Source organism: Vipera ursinii (assembly GCF_947247035.1).
Source record: "Vipera ursinii genome assembly, chromosome: 11".
NCBI lineage: Eukaryota > Metazoa > Chordata > Lepidosauria > Squamata > Viperidae > Vipera > Vipera ursinii.
This window is the reverse complement of record NC_139524.1, coordinates 20,806,935-20,829,456: the sequence shown is the minus strand read 5'-3', so window position 1 is coordinate 20,829,456 and position 22,522 is coordinate 20,806,935. Positions and strand designations below refer to the sequence as shown.

The 22,522-nt window shown below is 56.6% G+C and overlaps 2 protein-coding genes across 3 annotated transcripts in view; both read right to left on the bottom strand.

The window, feature by feature from the left end:
* Nucleotides 1-3,250, bottom strand: part of PRTG (protogenin) — a gene marked incomplete at both ends in the record, with an annotated part of 31,090 nt that extends 27,840 nt beyond the window's left edge. Inside the window, 2 exon segments of the mRNA XM_083371703.1 lie at nt 2,152-2,457; nt 3,190-3,250. Of these exon segments, the coding sequence (XP_083227829.1) occupies nt 2,152-2,457; nt 3,190-3,250 (367 nt within the window).
* A 3,241-nt stretch (nt 3,251-6,491) lies between these two features.
* Nucleotides 6,492-22,383, bottom strand: RFX7 (regulatory factor X7). 2 transcript variants are annotated; one of them, XM_083371297.1, is made up of 9 exons: nt 22,026-22,383; nt 17,402-17,435; nt 16,937-17,019; nt 16,142-16,264; nt 15,116-15,232; nt 14,908-14,992; nt 13,770-13,977; nt 13,031-13,326; nt 6,492-12,665 (listed from the first exon to the last, which is right to left on the bottom strand). In XM_083371297.1, exons 1-9 carry the CDS (start codon nt 22,145-22,147, stop codon nt 9,540-9,542), a joined length of 4,194 nt encoding a protein of 1,397 aa, XP_083227423.1. In that variant the 5' UTR covers nt 22,148-22,383; the 3' UTR covers nt 6,492-9,539. The 2 variants fall into 2 exon arrangements, with proteins under 2 accessions (XP_083227423.1, XP_083227424.1); XM_083371298.1 differs by lacking the exon at nt 22,026-22,383 and adding an exon at nt 19,428-19,860.
* Between the last annotated feature and the right edge of the window lie 139 nt (nt 22,384-22,522).

Genomic DNA, 22,522 nt, shown 5'->3' with positions numbered 1-22,522 from the left:
CTCCTTCACCCACTGAGGATGTGGGGGTTCAGCTTAGCTACAAAGAGGAAAGTTGTTTTGTTCTTCAAGGCTGTAAAGCCATCACAGACGAGGGAAAACTCTTTCCTCTCAGCACAAAAATGCTGGGAATTCACCCACCCATCCCTCAAAGATCCTTGCAGTTTCAGCTTTCTCATGTTAATTGTAGAAGTTATGAACATCAACGTTTGGACATTGCAATATTTTAAGCACAAAACGAAAAGACCATTCAAAACATTCAAACACTATCAGCCTTCTCATCTCCAGGAAAAGTGCTTTTATCATCAGATGCGGAGCTCCAAATTGCTTAGAAATAATAAGAAGTCACAACAATGCAACACCCCCTGCTTGATGTCCTCCAGACATACCTAGGAGAAGGACTCCCACAGCTGCAGGACATCAATCAAGTCCAAGGCAGAAGACCTCAGGGAGCAAAGCTGCCAAGCACTGCTGGAGAATGCCAAGAAGGCTGTGGGCACAGGGAGATAGATAGGTGAACTCTGGAGTTGGCCAACTGACATCCCAAATGTGTCCTCTTGTGTACTTATCTTCCCTGGTGGCTCTGAAAAGCTGAGGCAAGTCGGGAGGGGGTCTCCCTTATGCTCTCTGGAGAGTAGTGTGCTGCTGCTCCCCATCACCGAGCACACCACATACTGTCTCCCCAATAACATATTTTCTCAGCTCCTGAAAACATAAAATAAATGTCCTTTCACCCCAGTTTCCCTAGACCAGCACAGCCCCCAGACTTCTCTCCCAGCCACTGCCAGGTTTAGTAGAAGCAGCTCCCAGGGAAGGGAAGATCCTACTGAAGAAGAGACCCCTCCTCCCCGGAAAGACCAGCTCTGTTGCCAGATCAAAGAGGGAGGTGTTGCTGCTGGACCTTCCCTTCATCAACACCTTCCCCCTTTCCGGCCTGACACTGCCGTGCAAGGATGCCCCCCTGCCGCCCCATGCTGGACCCTGCTGTCCTGCTTGGAAGGAGGGATGCTGGGTGAAGGGTCCTTCCTCCAAGCACTGGCATGCTCGCCCACGTGCCCTTTGGGCAAAGAGCTCCCTGGTCCTGGAGCAGCTGGGGGAAAGGATCTGCTGAAGGGCACAAAGGAATTCCCAAGATTGTTTCCTGCAACTCCTTTTGAGACACAAAGCAAACAGGGTAGCAAACACAACCATAAAATAGTGCCTTAGGACTGCTCTGCTGAAGAGCGTGCAACCGCCATACCTAGTTTATTTCTTGAATTATTCTGCACCACCACTTGGAAGTGGGTAATACCTTTAAGCTGAAAATGTAATTCAAATAAAGACCAGGCATGTAAAAACAGTCCTGCAACAATGGGGTCGCAGGCTCAATACAGCATTTCTTGCAACAACCAACAGGCAGATTTTACCCAGAGACCTTGAAGGCATCTTTGGTCCCACCCACCTCGTCTGCCTTAAGTCCAGCAGAGAAAATGCAGGAAGACTGAGAAGTTAACCTATCACAAGATCTTAGCCATTCTCTCATGGAAGCACCAAGTTGCTTAACCAGCAAAGTAGTACCATATCTCAAAGGACCATTCTGCTTTTCACAGCTTGTGGGAGGGGGCAGAGAAACATTTTCTGGCCAAGCATGGTCTTCCCCAAAATCAGCAGGGGCCTCTGTTCTGCCCTGGGGCCACCCAGCCTACCAAGGAATTCTCTCCTCAACAGCTCAGCAATACAGACAGAGGCTCAAATGCTTTGAAAGTGCCACAGGATGCCAATAAATCAACAAATACTGACTCACCACAATACTTTGGAGAGGTTTTTTTTTTTGGGAGACTTTGGAGAGTTTTAAAAATCAATTTGTGGAATAAGCCACAAGCCATGATCCAGAGATCACAAGCCAGGGTTCACACAACTTATCTAGCTACAAAAAGGCAACTGTGGTAGCACAGCATAAACTTCCAGGTGCTTAAAAACTAAGCAGCCTCCCATGTCATCAACTATGGAAGCCAAACTTGCTGCCTCACAGAGGGGAAGCAGCTGTTGCCTCCATCTAGAAGGAGCCAAGGTGGGTGCATGGAGAAGGCCCAGCCACTTTCACTTGCTTCTTCAAAGCACCCAGCACCAGAGTCTCCCTGATGTGCTGGAACTGGCCATCAAAGGAAAACTTACTTGCAAACGTGAGATGCGCTTTCTGGCTGAGAACAGCGCCATGTTTATTCAGGGCCAAGCACTGATAGACTTCTTCATCCAGCCTTTCGCCTGGCTTGTTGCTTTCCGGCTCACGGATGTATAAAGAGCCATTGGACAGAGAGTGGATCTGTTCATTTTCAGAAACCTTAACCCCATTTCTGAGCCACGTGATGGTGATGGGGACCTCACCACGTGCCAGGCAGTCAAAAACCACGGCTTCCTTTCTGGCAACAGTCACATCTTGAGGCTCTTTCACGAAAAACAGTTCACTAAAGCTCCTTATGCCTATGAGAGCAAGAAAAGAAAAACGTGAGCAGGAAAATGCTCTTTTTACCAGAGGCCTTTTATCCTGTTTTCAGTCAAACATCAGGTGCCACACCTTGGCCCGCAGAATTGACCAGCCTCCCTCCCTCCCTCCCTCTGGGGCAGGCAGGGGCATCTGGTGGGCAGGAAGACGGCTGGGCTTCTCCTCCGCCTCGGGACCCTCGGCAACCATCCAGCGACAGAACGGGCGCTCCAAAGCCAGTCGCACCTTGGGCTGCCCTGGGGAGGCCTGCGGGGCGGGGGAGGCGCGGGGCGGCCCGGCAGCTCCTGAAAAGCGGCGCCCTCTGGGGCGGACCAACGCCGCGCCGCAAGCAGGGCCGCCCGCCCGAGCTTCCTTTGTGGAAGGAGAGGTTGGGGCGCGGGGCGAACCGCCGGAGAGGCGTTGCGGGCAGCCAGCCTAAAGCAGCGCACCGCTCCCAGCGAGCCCAGCCGACCGAGGCCCGATGCTTCGCGAACCGCGGCAGGGACCGGGCGGCAGCGGGCGTGCGGCGCGCGGCCCGGCGAGGCTCTGGGCTGCCCGGACCGACAAGAACTCCCAGCAGGAGCGCGCCCTACCCGTCGGGGCTCGCCAAGTGCCGCCCGCTCCCGCCAGAGCGCACGTGCGCAACGGCCGCGGCCTCGCCTCCCGTGGGCTGCAGCCGGGGCCGGGCGAGCCGGGCCAGATGCTCGGCGCCTGGCCGGGAAGGGACTCACCTGGGAGGGCGGCGAGCAGGAGGAGGGCGGCGGCGAGGTCAAGGCTCCGGCGGGGCGCCATTTAGCAGCAAGCAACCGCGGGCTCTTCGGGCATCGCCCTGTCCGGCCGGCCAGCCAGCCGCGCGCGCCCCGCGCTCCACGGGCCGAATGGCTTCCCTGGTGCGGCCGGCCCCTTTCTCCTCTCCGGCCGCGCCCGGACACAGAGTGGCGGCTGGCGCGCGCGGACAGACGGCCACACAAAAGCGGGGAGGGGCGCTGCGAGGCCGCCGGAGCAGGGCAAGCCGGGCCGGGCGGAGGGCGCGAGGCTCCCCGGACGCGCCGCGGGTCCGGCGCCACTTTTGCGCCACTCGCCATTGGCCCTCGGCGCGGCCGGGGAGGGGCGAGCGACCCCCTGATCGCCCCTCCCCCCGAGGCCGGAGCAGGCACCTGAGGTCAGAGGCGCCGGGCTGGAGGCGCGTCCCCGCTGTCGGCCGCGCGCACTCGCCGCCTCTCCCTCCCTGTCCGGCCTCGCATCGCTTGAAGGGTGGCGGGAGGCGAGGGGCGCAACCCCCCCCGGGCGGAGGCGCCGGGTCCACGGAGGGCGAGACGGCCGCTCGCTCCTCCGACGCCCCGCCGCTTTACAGCGCGGCTTCGGGGTCTCCGAAAGCTCCGCCATCCGCCCGGTTTGTTCCTGAACCCTCAATGGGCTTCCCCTCCCCGGGAGTCCTGCGGCTCGCGCAGCTGGCCTGCCCCCCCCCCCGCCTTGGAGCGGCTTTTCCCTGGCCCGAACCTGACCGAGCGGGCGGGGGGACGAGGCCGCAACTGGGCTGAGCCGGTCGGGCGCCTCCAAACCCCAGTGAATGCAGGGGGGGGGGCAAAAGCGGCGAGCGGGCTCAGCACAAGTAAGTGCAACAAGTCGCGGTGTTGTGTACCCGCCGATTCGAGCACCGGTGCCCCACAGGGCATCTTTCGGTAATTCTGGGCAGCTGAACCGGGGAAAGTCCTCCGTTTCCTGCGGTGGCTAGAGAGGCTGGGAGCGGATCGAAGGCGCCAGCCCCGCCTTGCTAGTCTGCCCCGCTTCACCTTCTGCTCCCTTTGTGGTCAGCAACGTTTTGCACAACGGCGACAAGCAGCTACGCGATGGCAGCTCAGATATTTAAGGGAAGGAAGCCCAGCTTGAGGCAGCGCTCTGGGCGCGGCTGTGCTTGCAAGCCGGGGCGGCTTCCGTGATCTCTGCTGGGTCGTTCGCAGCCTTTCGCTCTTCAACCTCCCTTCCCCTGAAAAGTCTTTGGAGATCCTGAATCCTCCAGGTTATGGTTGTCCCAAAGGAGATTTTCCAAAAGGCTTGGGGGTGTTTTCGTTGAAAACGTTTCGCTTCTCATCCAACAAGTTTCTTCAGTTCTTGGATGAGAAGCGAAACGTTTTCAAAGACAAAAAAATAAGAAAGTCCAGTTGCCTTTGAAAAGCACCTTTGTGGTTTCCGCTGACATTGAATGTTGTAGAGCAGAGCAGGACTGGTAGATCTAAAACTCCCCAACATACGTGCAACCTGTTGCTTTGGGAACAGGCGTGGTTCCGTGGGTTTCAGGCGCCCCCTTCTGGGCTGGACCGAGAGAAGATCAGGTGGCACTGCTTGGATACCCTCTGCCCTCTTGTGGAAAAGGGGAGGAATTGCAAAGATCTTGGCTTTGGGAATTCCAGCATCGCCCTTGGACTGGGGAGTCGGCTGATAAGTATTAAGCACCTTGAATAAAAGCCTGTGGAGATTCTCAATCGTCCCGGTCACTGTTGTCCCAAGGTGCTTTTCACATCCACCCTGCCTACTTCTTTCCCACAGCTCAACCTTCTCTACTTTGGGGGAACAGGAGGGGTGCCCTTGGAGGAAGGTTGGGTGCTCCAAAGCAGAATCAAGAAGGAAGAGGCCAAGACACGTTGCAATTAAGCCTCATCATTAGGAACAGCATTTGGAATCCATAGTGCCTTGGAGCATTCTCTGAGGGGTTTACAATGTCAGCATTACTTGCATTTTGCCTCCAACAATCTGAGTCCTCATTTTACCGACCTCTCCACCAACCTCAAGAAGGATGAGAAGCCTTGTTAACTTTGTGCCCAGTCAGGATCAAACTCCAGGCTGTGGGCAGAGTTTGCCCACAATACCGCATTTTAACCACTGTGCTTCCAGGGCTCCTGGTGGATATGACTGATAAAACTAGAACATATTGAACAATTTCCACTTTTGCCTAGATTTCCACTTGGAAACAATGTTCTCTGCAGCAGACAGCAACCTCAGCTCGCCCACCCCTTCATCCAGTATCACATCCTTTGGGCTGCAATGTTCCGAGCCTGTGGTCTCTCCATCTTCATGCCAAGCCTGCCCCAGCCACGGTGACCTCTCCCCTTGGGAGCCAGGAGCTCTTCATAGGCCTGTGGAAGTCTTCCCGGGGCTTCCTCTTTGGCAGCCTCCCTCGGGCACTTCCTTGGGGATTGCCTAATGAGGCCCACGGGTGGGAGGCCGTAGGAATTGTGACCCTAAGCTGTCGACAAAGCTTCCCCTGGAGAGCTGGCCACACACAAGCCTGCCATGGCAGTCTTCCCACCCATCTGCCCCATGGCAGCATCACTGAGTTGGGGTTGTTACCATGAAAAGAGCCCTCGGAGACCAGCTGTCACCTCCCCCTTCCTGCCACTATGCTGAACCCAGGACTCCCCCTTGAACCCCACGGCTTCTAGGTCTCTCTGTCCAGCCCAGCTCACCTCCAGGCCCAATGCCACTTTTCCAGGGGGCTGGTGGGGAATTTTTTTTATTTTAATTCCATTTATATCCCGCCCTTCTCCGAAGACTCAGGGCGGCTTACAAGCTTAGCAGTAGCCTTCATTCTATGTATATGCCTGCTTATTAGGGCTTTCACACACACCCCCAAGCGGCATTATTACAAAGTCAGCTTATTGCCCCCAACAATCTGGGTCCTCATTTTACCTACCTCGGAAGGATGGAAGGCTGAGTCAACCTTGAACCTGGTGGGATGCGAACCTGCACTAATTGCAGGCAGCTGGTGTTACTTAAGGAGGCATTAGCCCACTGCTCCACCAAGGCCCACTGCTCCACCAAGGGAAGGGAGATGCAGGTGTCTCTTTCAGCCCAGGGTCCTCGCCTTTTCCCAGAGAAGCGCTGGGGTCGGAGGGACAAAGAGAGCGAGTGCAGAAGGGACAGCGCCAGGCAGCCTGTGCCCAGTTCAGGAGAGCCTGCAGAGCCCCCCCCCTTCCCCAAGCCAAGCAAGAATGGAGATCCCTGAGCTCCCAAGAACTTGCTTCTGGAGTCGAGCTTCATAGAAAATGTTTTATTGTTCCTGAAAACATTAAAAAACAAATGTTCAGCACTTCCAATAAAAAAATGAACTGAAATGCTACGCGGCAAGACCTATTATCCACTGTCCTTTAGCGGTCCAACAGACAACAAAACACTCTTCGAAAGCTGGGTGACTGGGGGGGGGGTTCATGGAGGGTCCAGGTGCGCCAGGAGTGGCTTCTTCGCCCAGACATCGGGCATGTGGCACAGCTGGGCACACGGCTGCCTTCGCCCACTTGGGGAAGAAGCAGCGTCTGGCTGAGGACCTTTGAGCCGGGCAGGATTGTGAAGAGAGAGGGCAACTCCCCGCGCCAGCCTGCTTGCGCAGAACCGGCCCCGATCCAGCGCAGGGGAGGGAGCGATGGTGGCTGGTGGCTGACAGGAGTCTAACTAGCACAAACGAGGCAAGCCGAGAGAACACCGCATGCATGTGGGTGAGGATGCACCAAGAGGTGAGGCAAACACAGATTTTTCCTGCTGTAAAATTCTCAGGTAAGAGAATAAGAGATGTATCTCACTGAGATAATTTTGCTACATAAGACAAGCAACCTTTCTTTTCCTGGTAGAGGAACAGCCCAAAACATCCTCAAACATTGGCTCGCCTTGCCTGCCCTGATCCCAGGGCAGGGGCTGCCAGCTGGGCCACAACACAGAGACCTGGTCCCAGCAGTGCTTAGCCCACCAGGAAAGGCAGCCAAGGAGAGCGAGTGGACGGGCCCCCGAGCCCTGGCTGTCTCTGGCACCATTAGGAGGCCAGCGCTGGGACGGGGGTCGGGCAGCCCCTTCACCCTGAAGCTCACACTTGGGCCAGCAGCTCCCCCACGGTGGGCTTCAAAGCACTGTCACTTCCCCAGGAAAAGGAGCCGAGCACCAGCCATGCTATTGCTGGAAAGGAAACTGAAGTGTTTCTCTCGCTGAGGGCGACTGGATTTGGGCACCCCAGCAACCCCACCTCTATGTATCCCATAGAACAGCCCCACAAATACTACTTGAGCCTCGTGTGTGTTTGTGTGTGTCAAACTCTACAAGAACAATATGCCCAGCAGCGTGGGTCACTGTGCCTGGGCCATCCTGGAAAAAGCTGAGGCTTCCTCCCCGGCTGAGGTCCACACAGAAACAAGTGGCCCCAGCAATGTTTATGGGATTGTACAGGAGCAGATTCTCAGGGCTGCAGTGGCTTCAAAAGATGCACCTTTATGTGGGAATAAAACCTGAACAAGCTAGCTGAGACAGACCTTCTCTTAAGCTAGGGATCGGATGAGTGGTGGTGGCTCCCGGGTCTCCAAGGGGAGGCAAAAGAGGCTAGACTTCAGACCCCTCCCTCCTCCCACTGCTGACCTGGCACAAGGCAAGGGCACTGCCTCCTAGCGCAGAAGGGATTAGTGCCCTTTGAGCTGCACGGGGCTGGCTCACCTGCCCGCTCAGCTGCCTTGGAGCACCTCCAGCCCCAGAGGCAGGACCATCCCACCTTCCCTGGAGCTGGGCTGTTAAAAGAGGCTCAGAGCTGGCGAGACAGGGAACCCATGCAAGAGCAGTGCCCACAGGACAGCCGCTCATCTGCTGGCGTCAGTGTCCGTCCCTGGGACCCCGGTGGGCGCTGAGCACGTCTAAGGACAGGCTCAGCCACGGCAGGCTTCCCACGGTGGCTACCACAGAAGGCCTCGGAAATTCACCCTCCAGCGTTAACCAGATCCCTCCAACTGTGCATGACCTCGTAAAGAAAGAACTGGCCAGTTGAATCAATCCAGGGACTCTAATTAGTTTCTGCAGGAAAAGTTTTTTCCCCCCAAAAGCCTGTGAATTAGGGAAACCTGAATCACTGTTATTCTTGCATTCTAGTTTTTGTTGTGGAGAAAAAGAACTATACATCCTGACAACGTTTTAAGGTAGAGTTGCCATGGAAGGAACAGATTTATTAATCGCAGGGTTTGGAACTACCGTAGTCTTCCCTACTCAAGGACATTAAAAGCAGCATTAAACTGTTTGCTTCTAAAACATTCTGGTGTTTTCTTAGTAAGAGCTTATGAAACAACTCGTGGCAGAGTAAGTTTTCCATTTGGGATGAAATGTTAGGGCTGCTTTTCCTTTCTTGGAAGCCTCTCCTCCTCCTGCCCACAAATTAGCCCTTGAAAAGGAGTTAACATCCAACTGACAAGTTGTGCTGATTTCCCCATTCCCTGTCTAACACTGGCTTTCCCTAGCAACTGACCAATGAGGGGGTGCCAAGTCCACCATCGTTTGGGAAAGGCCAGATGGAGTGACCTAGGGACGTTGGCGCCTGCTGCCTTTCCCACTCTGCCAGCATATGGTATTTGTGACCAGGAAATTTGCTCTCTCTGGTGTGCCAGGTGTGCCAGCAAGTGCACAGGCTCTTTATGCACCCAGAGTGCAGAAGATGCATCATGCAACCCATCCACGCACCCTCTCGATTTTAGCGTTGCCTCTCTGGAACCCCAATGCCAATGGAAGGCCCTGCAGGGCAGATGGAGGGAAGACTGGGTGGGGGACGCCCCCTTCCTGCCTCCTGGTAGCCTCCCGCAAATGCTCTTTATCCTTCAGAGGCGGCAAGCAATGCTCTGCAATGAGCAAAAGGCTAAAACCCAATCCTGGTTCTGGAGCAGGTTGCATCCTTCAGAGATGCCTTAAAAATCGGTCAAGATTGTATACACCCTGCTGAAGAATAAAGCAGCTGGGAGAGCAATTTTTTTTTAAAAAATGTCACAAATTGTTTCTGCTGCAGGAGGCACTTCCATTAAGACAAATACAGTATGTCTTGTCTTTAGATTTTCTTAAATACAGTGTGCTACATAGATTTTATACACACATACACACACGGGTGTGTGTATATTTACACACAGATGTGTGTGTATATATATATACACACACACACACACACACATATATATATATATATATATACATATATACACACACTCACAAATATGTATGTGTGTGTATACATACACACACACGTGCAGGCACGCACGCACGCACGCACGCACACACACACACACACACGCACCCCTTAACCCAACATTTCCACAGCTGGATGGTCCTTACTCTCCATCCAATCAAAGCCTGCAGAAGCCATGGAGCTGATGGACTCATTGCAGATCTGCTGGAAGAGGGGGTCGTTCTTCAACTCTTCCAGGGTGGCCTCCTCCTCGTCTTGGCCCTGCGGGTGGGCCGGATCAAAGAGCAGATGGGTGTCCAGCGCATTCAGGTCAGTCATGCTGCCCGAGAGCTCCGAGGTCAGCCTCATGTCGCTGGAGAAGACCGAGGCCACGTTGCTCAAGTCGGGGGGGCCCTGGCCGCCCTGCAGGCTGCTCTCCTCCAAAAGCTCCTTCACGCTGCCGCTGAAATCTAGCTGCTGCTCCCCAGCTTCCGACTGGACTGCCTTGTCCCCAGAAGCAAAGTCTGCCGGATCGGGGCTGCTGTTTTTAGCGAGGTAACCTGGTGTTTGGAATTCAAAAACAGATGGGCTGCACGGGGGCATGTTCTGGGCATTGGCACTTGGAAAGGCAGCAGAAGTCTCTAAAATCTGGGTCAGGTTCATCCTGGCGGTGTAATTAGAGGGCAGGTTGTTGATGCCCAGGCCACGCACGGCATCATCGTTCTCCGAGTCCAGCTTGCTAAGCAGGACGTTGGTGATCTTCTTGGAGCTTGGCTGCTTCTGAGGCTGTGGAAAGGCCGTCTCCATCATCACCGTCAGGGGCACCGACTGGCTGCGTTGGGCGAGGTTGTTGGCACTTGGGTCTGCATGGACGTTCACTAAGGAGGCGTGAACTTCTGGGGCGACTGGACTCCCAAAAGAGCCCGCGGTCGTTCCAGAGCGAAGCACAGCAGTGACGGGACAGACGGTGCTTCCGCTGAGATTCCGCTGGCGGTGCACGGCGGGACTGACGCTCCGGCATCGGAAATGGCTGCCATGAGAGGAGCCAGCCCCCTTGCTATCGAGAGGAGCAGGGACGGCAAAACCTTCTTGCTTGTTGCCGACAGGGGAGACGGGGGTCACTCGCCCAAAATGGGGATCGTGGTGCCGTGACTGAGACTGGTAGGACTGGCCAGGGACAGCAAAGGCGTGGGGTTTCCGGAAACGGTCTTCGACTGACTCCTGGTAACCAGGCAAAATCCCATGGCTGGTGACAGAGGAGCTCCCCAGGCTGCCGTAGCCGGCATTCATCCATTCCAGCTTGGTTTTATCGGGGTGAGTAGCCATGGGGCGCTGCATGGGTTTTACAGGACTGCTGGAAACCACGCTGGCATCGTGGTAGGCCATGCTGGAGCTAATCGGGGTGAAGGCAAAGGGGTTTCTACACTCCACGGGGCTTGGGGGCACGCTGCTGCTACAGTTGGAGTGTGGGGTGCCGACAGGTGTGTGCCGGCTGCTCCCCAGGGCGCTGTCTACAGGTGTGGTCTGGGCCATCCTGGAGCACGGACTCTCTCGCGACACACCTTGCGATCCGGCCATGATTTCAGAGGTGGGGGTGGGCGTGGGGGTGGGGGTATGGACAGGAGTGCTGTTACTGTGGATTGGGTGATAGAAGTGGGCACTGCTTGAGTGAGGGGCCAAGGGTGCCCCCTGAGCCGCCCCTTGGTTCTGGAGAGCCATCCCCAGGGAGGCGGTGTAGAGGTGGGAGGTGCTCAAGGACATCTGCTCCTCCATCAGCACCAGCTCCTCCACGATGCTGTCCTGGGTCAGGTCGTCGTCGAAGGAGAAGTAGTTCTCGTGGGACTGGGAGGTGGCATCCTCAAAGTCCTTCAGCTCCTGCTGCAAGGGCAGCTGGCTGGAACTCTGGCCAGGCAAGGGCTGATCGAGAGAGGGCGGCTGGCCCTGATCCGGCAACGCCTGCCCAAAGGCTGCACTGGCTTGCTGGAACCCTTCTAAGTGCACCGGCTCCCAGGCGGACTTGGGCAACTCCTCAGAGTCGGTGGGTCCAGCAAGCGTCATAACACTGATCGGGGGCTTGCAGGCCTCCTGGATGAAGGAGGAGCCCCTGGCCAGCTGCTGCCACAGGTTGGGGTTCAGGCTGCCCTCAGACTTAGAGCCGTTTCCTAGGACAAAGACGTCTCCTTCCAACTTCATTTCCACACCTGCTGAGGACGCTGCTGGTGACCGCTCCAGCAGGGAGTCGCTGGGGGCAATGATGAGGTCAGCATCCAGGGGGCAGGAGGCCTCCAGGCTGATCCCTGAGGCTGCGGACTGGACTTGGAGGGCCACCTGGCCGGGACCCTGAAGGGCAGCCGGGCTGTCACTTTTAGGGCGAGGCAGGCTGCCCATCTGCTGGGCCTTCTGCGCGTTGCTGGTCTTGGGGGCTTGTGCAGATGCCTGTCCCACAGAGAGTTTCTTGACGGGGGGGCCTTGAGCATCCACAAAGGCAGAAGGCAGCCTCTTCCTCAGGCCTTTTGGGCATCCTTGGTCGCTTGCAGGAGGCGAGGAGACATGCTGAGGTGCCTCCAGAGGGCCCGGGGAGGATTCGTGCGCCTGGGAAAGGGACTTCCTCTCCGAATCTCCCCCCTGGGGGTCACAGCTTGATGCTCCGAGACGCTCCACAGTCCTCAGCTGATCCACTGGTGTTAGCATGGTGACTCTGACCGCTTGAGCAGGGCTCGCATTGTCCTGGTTCTGTCGCAAGCTCTCATCCAGCACCAGTTCTGGCTCCAGTTTGACCTCGACCGAAGACGAAGCAGAAGCTTTGGTTCCTGGGGACTGGAGTGAAACCACAGATCCGTTCTTGATCTGAGGGAAATTCCTCGGCTCTTCTGTGGCTCCCGGGCCAATGGCAGAGGCTGTGTGCTTGACGGGCGTGCCACTGGCGCCACTTGGGGCGAGTGAGATTGCGGTCATTTTGACCACGTTCATGTGCTGAGCAGGAACCACTGTCTTGATTGGGCTGCTTGTGAAGAGCACTGTGGTTGGGGAACGAATGGTGAGCGCGTTGGTGTTGGCTGGCTTTGGCAGGATCTGGGCGTAGCGGTGGCGAGCAGAGCGATCTCCCACAGGACTGGCCGGCACATTCTGGGGAGTCTTTGGCGACTGCTTGACAGACTGCATGGGCTGAGTGACCACCTGGACATTGAGTGGAAGGACTTTGCCATCGGTCGAGCCCATCGGGCTAGGGGACGTTACCAACTGCCGGGTCCTTGGCACCTGCAGAGGAGAAAAGGGAGCGATGTTGAGAAAGGGAAGAGAAAAGCTGTGCTCTAAGGAGACGGCTTTGCTTTCTTCTGGGAACAGCAAACCCTACGCTCCCCACTCCTCCCCCAGCCACGCAGGACTTCCAGACCTTTCCTTCCCATCCACCCCATCCCTCTTTGCCCTCCCGATTGCTGAGTCGCTGTCTCAACCTCCCTCTGCCCCCTCTGGAGTCGCTCCAGCTAAACATCTCCCCAAATCGTGGAGGAAATTTCCTTCCTGTGCAGCCTCAGGGGGTCTTCGCCTGGTCCTGCCCTGACATTCGACACTGCTGGTGGCAGCCCGGCCCAACCCACCCACCCCCTCCTCAGGAGACTTACCGTGATAGGACTTGGCACGGCAGCCACCACAATGCCAATGGACTGAGGGGACAAGATGGCTGGGCTCCCGTTCGTAAGGCTGGCAACCCCGTTGCTCGCTGTGCCCTCGGCCTTCTTGGCAGGGGACTCGCCTGGCAGAGGGGAGTGCAGTTTCTGCTCCTGCTGCTTCTTCTGGATCTTGCGCTGCAGCTGCTGCTTGGCATCCACAGGCGAAGGCAGCGTCTTCACCTGGGGCTGGAAGGAGTTGCTCTCTGCCGTCGGGACAAAAGCCGACGGCTGGGGGATCCCCTTGAGTCCTGGAAGGGGCAGGCAGAGGCTTGAGCAGGGTGCAGGCTCGGCCCTCATAGGAAGCGCAATGGGGCTCTTCTATACACTGGCAGAGTGACAGGGCAGCCCCTCCAATGACCTTTCCTCCGTCCAAGCGTTAAGGGACGCTCAGTTTGCTCATTTACATGGGCAAAAAAAAAAAGAGAGATTGTGCAGGCCCCACTCCACCCTTTCCCCCATCATTACCCAGACCAGCCGACCGGCTGTGAAAGATGCCTCTTACAGGCCCAGGGTCTCCTATGCCTGAAGCCATGCCTTTCTCAATGGCAGGGGTGAAACTGTGCCCCAGGAATTAAGCTTTTCCCATGGAGGCAGCTCTTGCAAGCTTAGACGCCCTCCTGATGCCCCTCAGGGGATCCCGGGGAAAAGGCACCCCCCTCCGGTGAGAGCAGAACTGCTTCCCCCTTTTTACCTGCAGGGGCGCCTGCCATCACTGCCAATGCTGCCACGGATTTGGTGCCCGTGTAGTGGCTTTTCACCAGGAAGCGGGCCAAGTCCAGGACAGAATCAAAGGGCTGGCTGAGCACTTTCTGGGCCCACTCGCAGACCAGCTGGCAGGCGGCAGACACGATCTCCTCATCGGCATTCTGCAGGCGCCCAGCAGGCTCTGCCCCATCCAGCTGAAACCAAAGCACAAGGAAGAACTGAGGATGGTCTGCCCCATCTCTGGGAAACTGTTTTCTTCAGGACAGAAGGAAAGGACACACGCCCCGCCCGACTCCTCCTCTCACCCAGGGAAAAAGTGGCTTGAAACAGCTTCAGAGCCTGCATAAAAACTCCCATAGCAACCTCAGCTCTCAATTTTGGTCAGGAGGGTTATTTCAATAAATGGAAAGTCAACTTCTCTCTTTAAATGTTACTGCCTGTAATTAAGGGTGCTGGAGGACAGTACTTTGTGTTTGTGTAAAATACAAGCACATGCTGCCAAAATTGTTTTGCCCTGCTGCATAGTTAGACAGCCCTCAGATCTTAAAAGGAGTTTGGTGTAAACTGAACCTTCTCGTTCAAAGCATCACCGTGCAGGAAGGACTCTGGGACGCAGCCCAACAATTCTACGCCAAGTGAAGCCAGGCAAAACTTTTTTATAGACTGCCGCCTCTTGCACACGTCCTCAGCTGCTTTTCGATGTCTCCCTGCTCTTCACTCAGGATCACTGGGCCATGAAAAGTCTTGTTGCAGAAGTCAAGTCCCCAAACCCCCAGCACAGTGCGGATCCGTGCTGCGTTCTGCCAGCTGCAGCTAAAAGACCTTTGTGCCACTTCCACCTAGACCAGGTCATGCATGCTGATCACGCGACTTTTATAATCAGGTCAGAGTAACAGAATCTGCCGAGTCTGAATGTCCCTCACCCCACCCCTTATCTTCATGAGAGCCAGGGAGGGGCTGGTCTTAGAGGATTCCTCAAATTACATTTCAGGGGTCAAATCCCTTCCACCTGGCCACCATCATGGTGGCGGCTCTTCCTCTGGCTCCCTTTCACCCAGTCAACACCCAGGAAGTGGTCGGCCGCCCACCTGCAGACAGGCCTGGGCTGCAGTGGCAGAGCTTACCCCGTCTCCAGTTTTGGGGAAGTCCAGATTGGGAAGGGATGGCATCTGCACGAGAGCTTTCTTCCGAAGTCCACTATAGCAATATGTGATTTTAAAAATTAAGGTGGGATCATCATTTAATTCCAACAGTGCAGCCGCCTTTTGTACCGAAGCACAGTTGGCCACACGGCCACGCCCAGAGACACCCAAAGCTATTTCTAAAGGATATTTAGATTTGCCTCGTGTGCCCAGGCGCCGGGCTTTCATGTTGGGAAACACATTCTTCATGATCTTCCCAAAGTCTGCGGCACTGAGCGGGTGGTAGCCAAGATTGTCACAGTAGCTTCTGAAACAAAAGGAGGGTCACAGGAGAGACCCCGGAAGACGCAGGGCCCGATGCCCAGCTTGGCCAGGGGTTGGAGAAGAGGGTCCGAGAGCACGCAGGCTGAGAGGCTGGAAGATCTGGAGGCTCCACGGGGAAAAGGGCAAGCTGGCCCCCCCAGCAACCTCCCGGTTGCCCACAAGAAAGGAGATACCTGCTGTGTCCAGCCGGCCACGTGGGCAGCTCTCCTCCCTGCAGTCCCTGCCATTGCAGAAACTTCTGGGGTCAGAGGGAATCGAATTCTCTGTCCTGCCATTCTCTCCCGTCTTTCCAGCACGGAGAACCCAGAAACCTCAGGAGCCTCCCATCAGCCCTCTGTGCTGGAGTTAATGGGCAGACTGAAACGATCTCTGGGCAAGGGAAGGGAACCGACACCCCCAGCTCTTCCCCGGGGGGAGCCTGGCTGCCCAGGCTGGGCTCACGGCATAGCAAAGCCCCAGCATCAGAGGGCAGGCTGACCGTGAGAGCGCTGGTGTTTCAGCATCTCAGCATCTGCTCTCGCCAGGTGGCACGTTCAGGCCCTGCCCGCCATGCCAAGACCTGAAAGATGAGTCCAGCTGTGGGCAGACTGACTTCTCCTTCCCCTTGGGTCCCGAGATTCCAGGACCTCCCCCCAAGTCAGCGGGGCAGCTACTCCTCCCCTCCTGAGCCGAAGAGCTGCCACCTCAATTTTGGGGGGAACCTCCTTTGGGAGGCGAAGGGAGGATGGGGAGGCTTTAGGGCAGGTGTCCCATTCAACAGCACAGCACCTTTGAGAGCCGGGGTGGGGGTTGTGGAGGAGCAGCCCAGTCAGCAGAGCTGAAGGGAAGCAAGGCCAGCAGCCAGCCAGCCCCTCGTAGGCGCGTTCCCTGGCCACGGATGGGAGAGACTCACTTGTACTCATCGTACACTTCCTGCTTGGGAAGGGAGGTCTCCGGGTGTTCTTCCAAGGTATTCCGGATCCAGGAAAGGGCATGCACCTGTTGAGCGCGGCTGGAGGACACGGACAGCTGATCACTGCAGCAAGGAGAGGGGACATCATCCTCCTCCTCCCAACCAGGTGCCCCCCCGGTCCCAGGAGGGGTCATGGTTGCCTGTGCCCCGTGTTCTGAGCTCAGGAGAAGGGTAGCCTCAAAGCCTGTGAAGGCCATTGTCCCCGTGGAACTCCCACCACAGGCCCAGAAGGGCTGCTTTCCAATCTGCCTCCCTGTGGCCGAGGGCCTTTAGGTGGGCCCCAAGGGAGAGGGGCAGGCCCCAGGCCCCAAAACAAGCAGGCTCAGGGTTGTCCCAGAGTAAAGAGAGCCTGCTCCCCATGACGTAGTGATCACATCTGCCACGTGTGGGGAGCAGTGGCAGGCTCCCCATGGCGAGGGAAGGTCAGGGACAGTCCGCAGAGGTCAGGTAGGCAGTAAAGGGGGGGGAAGGGTTGGAGGCCACAGAGTCAAGGAGAAAGCCTCCTCCAGAGAAGGTCCTTTCCATAAAACTCTCTTTCCATTAACCCTGAAGGGTTTGAGGCATTGCGGAACCTGCCAATTCTTTGGGAAGCCTCCTCGCTGTATCACCGGGAGTGAATCCCACTCCAAGGAGGTGCCACACACAAAGGCACCATGCCAAGCCACCCACATCCCCAGAGGAAGCCCTCTGGCACAGCTGCGTGACGGGATGTGGTTGGGACACACACACCCTTACCTTTTCTCTCCATTGCTGAGACCAGAAGGCAGTTGAAGGTAGAGGTAGAGTTTCTGTAAATCTGTAAACTTCTCAACTTCTTGCTAAAGACAGAGGGAGAGAGATCACCACCTTGATGGAGCTGCTCCTGTTTCCACAACCTTTTTCTGGGGACTTTCAGGTAGCCCAGAAAAGCTGGCTGCCTCCTTCCCTGCCCAGTCGCCCATCTATGTTCCTTCTGCCCCATAGAAGTGTGGGGCTTGGGTGTCTGGAAGCTCTCAGCACATGAAAGCAAGCCAGCAGCTCAGCAAAGAAGAGTTTCCCCACTCTTTCAGGACGGGGGCCTTCATCCAGGAAGTCTAACAAGGAACTCTCTTTGGAAGGCCCAGCATCTGGCATCACTGCCCTGGGCAGAGTTAGGACGCTCTGGAATACCATAGTTAAATAGCCCCAAGTAGAAATGCTCTATTTCCGGCTTTTACTCACCAAAATGCAGTCCACTTTAGATTGTACAGCTTTGCTGAAGAGAGAAGGGGGAAAAGCAAAAGCAGAAAACAACCATGAAAGTTAATATGTAGATCGTTATAAACAAGCGTATATAATCAAGTCTCTGTGCAGCACCCCAGGCTCCCCAATGGCTCTTATTGGAAAAAGACCTGGAAGACTGTCAGCCACCTCAAATTTTTACAGACGCAAAAGGTATCCTGAAGACTGACAAGTGGGACCAGGACTTGGAATTCCCTGCTTTAATCAATCGGAATCTTAAAGAATGTTCTCTACCTATCCTTTCATCTTTAAATGCCTTTGCTTGAGAAAAAGGATTTAAGGAGTGGACCTTTCCAGGAATGTCGAACGAGGTCGCCTCCAGTGTGTGAGGAGCATAGACCTTAGCAATCACATGGAAACCCCCGCTTTCCCAAGTGTGTGGGAGACCAGAAGAGGAAGTACACCCCTAAACTCTGGACAGGCCCAGAGGGGGCTCAGCTCCTCGGGAAGCCTCGTGTCCGGAGAGGCTAGATGGCCGTCATGAATGGCTGCTCCCTGTTTGCTGAGAAGCAGCCCGGCCAGGAACACCTCAGCTAAGACAGGACGTTCCACAATCCACTTTGGCTGCACATTCTCTGGCTTAAACCTCATTTACAGAAAGCAGAAAAATACCTCTGATCTGAGCCCACCCCTGCAGTTCTCACCCAGCGTGGACATCCAAGCTCCCTCCACAAGGAAGTGCACTGCAGGACTGCTGCCCCCTCAGCTTCCTCTCCTTACTCAACTGAAGGCCCTTCAAAGGCAGCCAGCTCCCTGACCGTTGCCTCATCTTATGGCAATGAGTCCTGCCAGGCATAATGATGTATTCTCTGTTCTGTTGGTTCGCCCTTACGCACTTCCTCTCCCTGCTCTCCTGAGCTCCCTATTTTATGCTAGCCCAGCCAGCCCCCAAGCTGCAGGCAGAATGGCCTGATGCTATCAACCCCCCCCCCCCCCCCGGACTCTCCCCAGCACCCAGGAAATGCAGGGAAAGGCCAGGCTGCAGGATCTAGCCTGGGCCCAGCCACCTGCCTCCCCCGCCACCAGTGCCAGGGCAAGAGAAAGTCACTATGGGATGGGAACAGCAAGAACAAATCAATGGGGAGCAGCGGCGTTTCCACCCTGTGCTAGGCCTGCCCGCATCAACCTTCAGCGGCTGCACCCTGCACACTGTCCTGCTCCACAAGGGATTCAGCTAAGCCCCTGCCCACCCTGTTTCTTCTCCTTCCCGTCCCTGACCAGCACAGCCAACGCTGGGGTGGAATCTGAAGCAAGGAACGCCCACTGACCCCGAGGACCACCGGAGGAAAAAAATGCCCCTGCGTCTCTGCCAGGGGAAAGGCACTGTTACAACACCCAGGAAAGGCACCCAACCCATAAGGCCACAGCTCCTTCTCTTGCCAAGGGCATTCCCAGCATCCAGCTGCAAGGGTTGCTTGCAGCGCCTCTGCCCAGCCCAAGGGGACCCCAAATGTCATCAGGGCTGCTTCATAAACGTAGGGGGCAGAGGAGCATTCCAGAGCCCAGGGGCCACACCCATACTGAGAAAGCCCCCTTGTGAGTAGCACCTTCCCGGTGACCTTCTCAAATACCCACAGCATCTCTTTTGTGCAGGGCAGTGGGGCACCTGAGATAACAACGTCAGACTGAGCTCCTCCTAATCCTGATGCTCCTCAGCTGTAAAAGGGCAGAACTGTCTGGCCTCATGGCCTGCAAACCCTCTTTTTCTGTCTCCCTTCTCTATCTGTGGGGTCAATGCCCTCCCCAACTCAATGCCTCCCTCCTGTCTCTTGACAGCAGAGCCGTTCTCTGCTGTTTGGTTGTGAATTCTAGACCTCTTTCGGGTCTTCCTCCCCCCACCCAATTCTTGCTGCATGAGAAGCAGAATATGTTCTGGCAACACACACACAATGCCTGGCCACGAGGATCCCAGGTGCCTGCTGCTATCTCTGGGCCACACCCCTCCTCCTGCCCTGCCGAAATTCACCTAAAATCCCACATCCACTGAGAGCCGAATCTTCCTTGTGGACACAAAAGCGATTAGCATAAAAGCTTTAACGAAGTGAAAATAAAGCAGAAGCCCAGAGATTAAATCCTCAAAGGCAGCAGAAGCCGGGACAATCTGTCTTTCCATCCGTGAAGGAGAAAAGGAGCATCTCCAGCCTTTTCATCCAACCGGAGGAAAAACGCAGCGCCAGGCAGCTAGACAAAACAAAGCCGCCACATGGTCTTGCAGTGGTGGGCTTGGCTGCGCCTCCTTTCACGCCAAGAACCTGTCGGAAGAAAAATGGCACCATTTCAGGGGAGGGAGAAGAAACGGCCACAGACATCCTCTCAGCCACGATGGAGCAAGAAGAAAAGGGTCTGCAACAGCTGTCGGAGGGACTTGGGGGGAAAGTGCCCCTCCCTGCCTCGGGCGCCACTCTCTGCATGACTCCCCCCCAACCAAAAAACACCTTAGCCACATGCTGCCAGTTTGGGGGGGGGGTAGCCAAACCGAAGGCTTGGCACTGTGAGATGGAGCAAAAGGGTTTAAATGATCTCCCAGAGGGAAAACAGAGCAAGGTGCAATGACAAATAAACTGGGATTAGGGTGTTGTGCAAATATGGGGGGGGGGGAAAGAGGGGGGCAGGGGAGCTTTCTGCAAGCTCCAGAATACCACGGACTGCAAGAGGCAGGGCTGATGGCTGTTGCTTAGCTCTGCTGTGGGGTGACTGTTTTTCTGCCTTTGATGCCACCTTCTCCCTTGTCTACCTGACTGCTGACCCACCACCCATTGGGACATTACTGGATAGGTCAGGTCCTATGCAGGGGAGGGGGGGCAAAGGGGGGCCCTCCCTGGAATTTGATGCACTTTGTGTTCATGAGGGTTTTTCTTTTTAATTCAATCAGCATGTCAGAATATACAGGAGTTCTATGACAACTGATTGCTCTCTGATTTGGTAGTAATTATATTGCACATTGCATTTTTTTTTGCCTTAATCCATTTGAACATTTGCTTTAATACTCCGCGATATTTTGGTGAGATACACAGCCCATGATAGATACGCACACACTGTGTATCTACATTGTAGATGAAGATTTATTCTAGCTGTAATGAATCCCGCCTTTATTATTTTTACAAATAACTCAAGGTGGCGAATAGATTCCTCCCCTTATTTTCCCCACAACAACCTCTCTGAAGGAAGGCTGGGCTGACAGAGACTGGCCCAAGGTCGCAAATGTTGTTTGTAAACCAAGCAGAGTCACTTAGGTGAGATGGGCAGTGTAGAAATTTATAAACAAATAAATGCTAAACACAGTAAATAACTACCATCGGCTATAAGAAAAAGCGACACCATTAGCTAAAGTGGTCTTGTGGACTTCCATAAAACCCATTTAAATCCAACTCCCTTGTAAAAAAAATAAAGGCATTTGTCCTGCTAGCTGCCTGCAAAAGCTAAAAAAATTTCCCCAATTTATCATCATCATTTCTGATGAGATTATTTTTTGAATTAATATGTAGGATAACAAATCCCACCATAGGGGCTCCTGTGAAATCCTCATAGGCAGGTGGACTCTACTTGCGGGCCCGCCTCGCGAGTCACAGATTGGGTAAAACCCCGCCAGGTTTCAGTGACATTATTTTGTTCACGTAGCAGCACATTGGGTTGATGTCTATCGAGGTCCACGGCCTTATTCCTCTGTCCATGTACATAAAACCACCCAGTTACGATATGGCACAACAGCCCCCTCTGCCACCCTCTTGGCAAATTTATTGTTTAAAAGCCTTTTATACTGCTCCAATCCGCCTGACTCTAAGCAGCTTCCAGCAAAAAGCAACAATGCCATGCCTCTGACAAACAGCTGACATCATCCTCCATGCCACAGCTGATAACCTCCTCCTTACGGCTTCACCGTTCACAGCCCTTAAAGCACCTCCATATTTATGACCCCCGTTTGCATCCGGCAATAAACCGGGACGTTAAAATCCCCCAAATTTGCGGAGCACCAAACGGGGGAAGGCTGCCGGCACCTCCGCTCGAAACCCCCTCCGGCCACGAAGCACAAGCCGGGGGGCTCATCGTCCGCCGCCCGGGGGGGCCGTTAGGAAGCCTTTCCGAAACAAAGACCCCCCCGCGGGCTTCCCCGGCCCCTCCCTCCGCCCCAGGGCCCCCGGGAAGGGGCAGCGCCGGTCGCCGGTCATCTCCCCGCGCCCCGAGGCTCCGCAGGCCGAACGACGCACCGACACCTCCCGAGCACCGGCTCCGCGGTCGCTCGTCCTCCCCGGAGGGGCCCGGAGCCCGGCCCGGGGATAAGGGGCGGCGGCCGGGTGGCCCCTCCGACGCGGCCCTCCGAGCCAGCGCGACCGCCCGGCGAGGCAGGCCCGCTCAGGGCTCGGGCGGGGAGGCTCCGGGCGCCGCTCCGCCCGCCGGGCCCTCGGGGCGCCTCGGCAGACAAAGGCGCGGGCGGGGGGGCCTCGTGGCCATCTTGTCTTCTTCCATCTTGGATCCGGCCCGTCCCCGCCGCCGCGGAGACAATGGCCGCGTCCCCGGCCCGGCCCGGCCGCCCGCCCCGCCGCCGCCGCCGCCGCCGCCCACTCACCAGATGGAGCCGCGGATCTTGTGCTGCAGCGCGCCGGCCTCCGCGCCCTGCAGGCCGGGCACCAGCGCGGGCAGGGCGGGCGCGGGGCCTCCGTCGGGCGCGGGCGGCGCCTCCTCCGCCATGCTGGGCCTCCCCGGCCAGCGGCCCCCGCTTCAGCCGCAGCAGCGCCGCAGGGAGCCGCCCGCCCGCCCGGCGCCGCCGCGCATCCCCGGCGAGCCCGCCGCGCCGCTAGGCAGGGGGCGGGCGAGGGCGGCGCATGGCGGGCGGCCCGCCGCTCCGATCAGCGCCGCGATGCCGCAGCTCTTCTCCGGCGCCGCCGGGCAGCCCCGCTCAGCCGCCGCCGCAGCACCAGCAGCCCCGCCGCCGCCTGTCCCGCGCAGCCGCCGCAGCGCCGCCCGCTGGTCGAGGCCGGAGCGGCAGGGAGAGCCGCGCCCGCGCCCGCGCCGCCTCCTAGGCCGCGCTGGGCCGTCGAGAGAAACGCCGGGGACGCGCCCGCT

What these genes read in the sequence shown, in the direction of transcription:
- RFX7 (XM_083371297.1), bottom strand. Translation starts at nt 22,147, where the DNA reads ATGGCGGAGGAGGCGCCGCCCGCGCCCGACGGAGGCCCCGCGCCCGCC. An exon ending in AAGATCCGCGGCTCCATCTG is followed by an intron (nt 17,436 to 22,025) that starts GTGAGTGGGCGG and finishes TTCTCTCTTCAG; the next exon opens with CAAAGCTGTACAATCTAAAG. An exon ending in CTCAGCAATGGAGAGAAAAG is followed by an intron (nt 16,265 to 16,936) that starts GTAAGGGTGTGT and finishes TCCTTGCTGCAG; the next exon opens with TGATCAGCTGTCCGTGTCCT.